Below are 1,714 nucleotides of genomic sequence, written 5' to 3'. Positions count from 1 at the left end.
AATGACTTCAGGGAATACACAGAACCCTTGTCTAGAAAACACATGACTTTAGGGAATACATAGAATATTGACCCAACTATACAGAAATCATCCTCCTAACATTTGAATACACAAAACACGTCACAACCTATGTTTAAATACCCCTAACATCAATACACAGAATCGTAGTCTATAATACACAAAATGTCTTCAAAGAATACAAAGAATATTAACACAAATACAAAGACCGGCCAAAACGGGAAACATGATTTCTAAAAAACAAACCGTTAATTAAAATGATCCACGATATAAATTACGGATAAAGTCACTTCTCCTTTAAATACCTCTGCCATCTGGTCGCCTTGAAGGGTTGACATGTCATGCATTAAATGTTGTTCTGAGGACGCGTGTTCTGCATGCATTTCCAATTTGGTCATTGTGACAATATGATTCCCATAGGAAACAGCAGGTAGGCAGTCTCTCATACTTAAATGAAGACATCACCATTTCTTGACTTAGCTTTCATTCTTCTTTTGTCGTGTCCACTTCTGCTCGGACACGGACGAATGATCTGATCTCCAGCTACCATCAAAGAGTATAATAACATGGATATGGCTTCCGGGTCCAATGGTTTGTATCTTTGGTAAACTCCTCCTTCAATTCCCAGCTTCCTTCATTGCAGTCCAAACTCCATTTCTGAGTTCTCCCAATGGAAGATCTTCCCGAGGAAAAGGAGAATGAAAAGCCACTCTTGATCACATCCTCCCAAACTCCAAAGGGCGGCTTCAGAACCTTCCCTTTCATTATTGGTATCAGTTTAATTTTTTAGTTGAAACCGAAGGCATATTTATCCATCTTTTTTCTCATGGGTATTCAAAGTTTTGCTATTCAAAAACTGGGCATTTGTGATTTTTTTTTTCCCCTTTTTCTTTTCGGGTATGAATAGGAAATTCGGCGTTGTTGTTTGTGGCGATTTACGCATTGACACCCGACATGATACTTTATTTGATGAAAGAGTATAACATGGATATGGCTTCCGGGTCGAATGTTTTGTATCTTTGGTCGGCGGCGTTAAATTTCACGCCGGTGATCGGAGCTCTCATGGCGGATTCTTTTGTGGGTCGGTTTCAGATGATCGGTCTCGGCTCTGCTCTTTGCCTTCTGGTAAGATGTTTCACTATCAATTTCATATTTTATACTCCGTATTTAGTATGCTGATGATTATATTCGGATCAGATCTTTAAAATTTAATAACTTCATAATAAATATTTATATTTTGTGACAAATATATTAAATTATAATGGCCGATTCATGAAACAACTTCACCCAACTTTATTTATTATTGAGTCTATTCATAATAATAATAATAATAATAATATTAATGGGTATTTAACCATTTCATTTAAACATGACTCCAAATATTATGTTCAATTAAATACTATAAATATGGGTAATGTTGTCTTGGTCAGAATATTGATTTGGTAATTAGACGGTAGCCAGTTCGACTCTAAGCAAGAGCAGTCTATTGGCGATGGTCTCTTTGTTTTTTGAACTGTTTAGTTATGGATATATAATGGGCAACCGGTTTACTTTGTTATAGTCTTTTGTCGGCTAGAGTCACAAGTTAGGCGGGGTTTATCAGTGGACGCCCTCTAGAATTTAGATATCAATTAATGTCAATAGAATGATATATATATATATATATATATATATATATATATATATATATATATAT

General features: G+C 35.4%; 1 protein-coding gene across 1 annotated transcript in view; it reads left to right on the top strand.

Moving 5' to 3' along the window:
* The first annotated feature begins 617 nt into the window (after positions 1–617).
* The window catches only part of LOC116013095 (protein NRT1/ PTR FAMILY 1.2-like), a 10,497-nt gene continuing 9,400 nt past the window's right edge, over positions 618–1,714 (top strand). The window contains exons 1-2 of the mRNA XM_031252754.1: positions 618–788; positions 926–1,143. Coding sequence (XP_031108614.1) covers positions 689–788; positions 926–1,143 — 318 coding nt within the window. The 5' untranslated portion in view covers positions 618–688. The remainder of the gene's footprint in view (positions 789–925; positions 1,144–1,714) is intronic.

Source organism: Ipomoea triloba, chromosome 3 (genome assembly GCF_003576645.1).
Source record: "Ipomoea triloba cultivar NCNSP0323 chromosome 3, ASM357664v1".
In the NCBI taxonomy this organism is placed as follows: domain Eukaryota; kingdom Viridiplantae; phylum Streptophyta; class Magnoliopsida; order Solanales; family Convolvulaceae; genus Ipomoea; species Ipomoea triloba.
The sequence above is the reverse complement of the archived record's forward strand: the minus strand, read 5'-3'. Positions and strand labels throughout refer to the sequence as shown.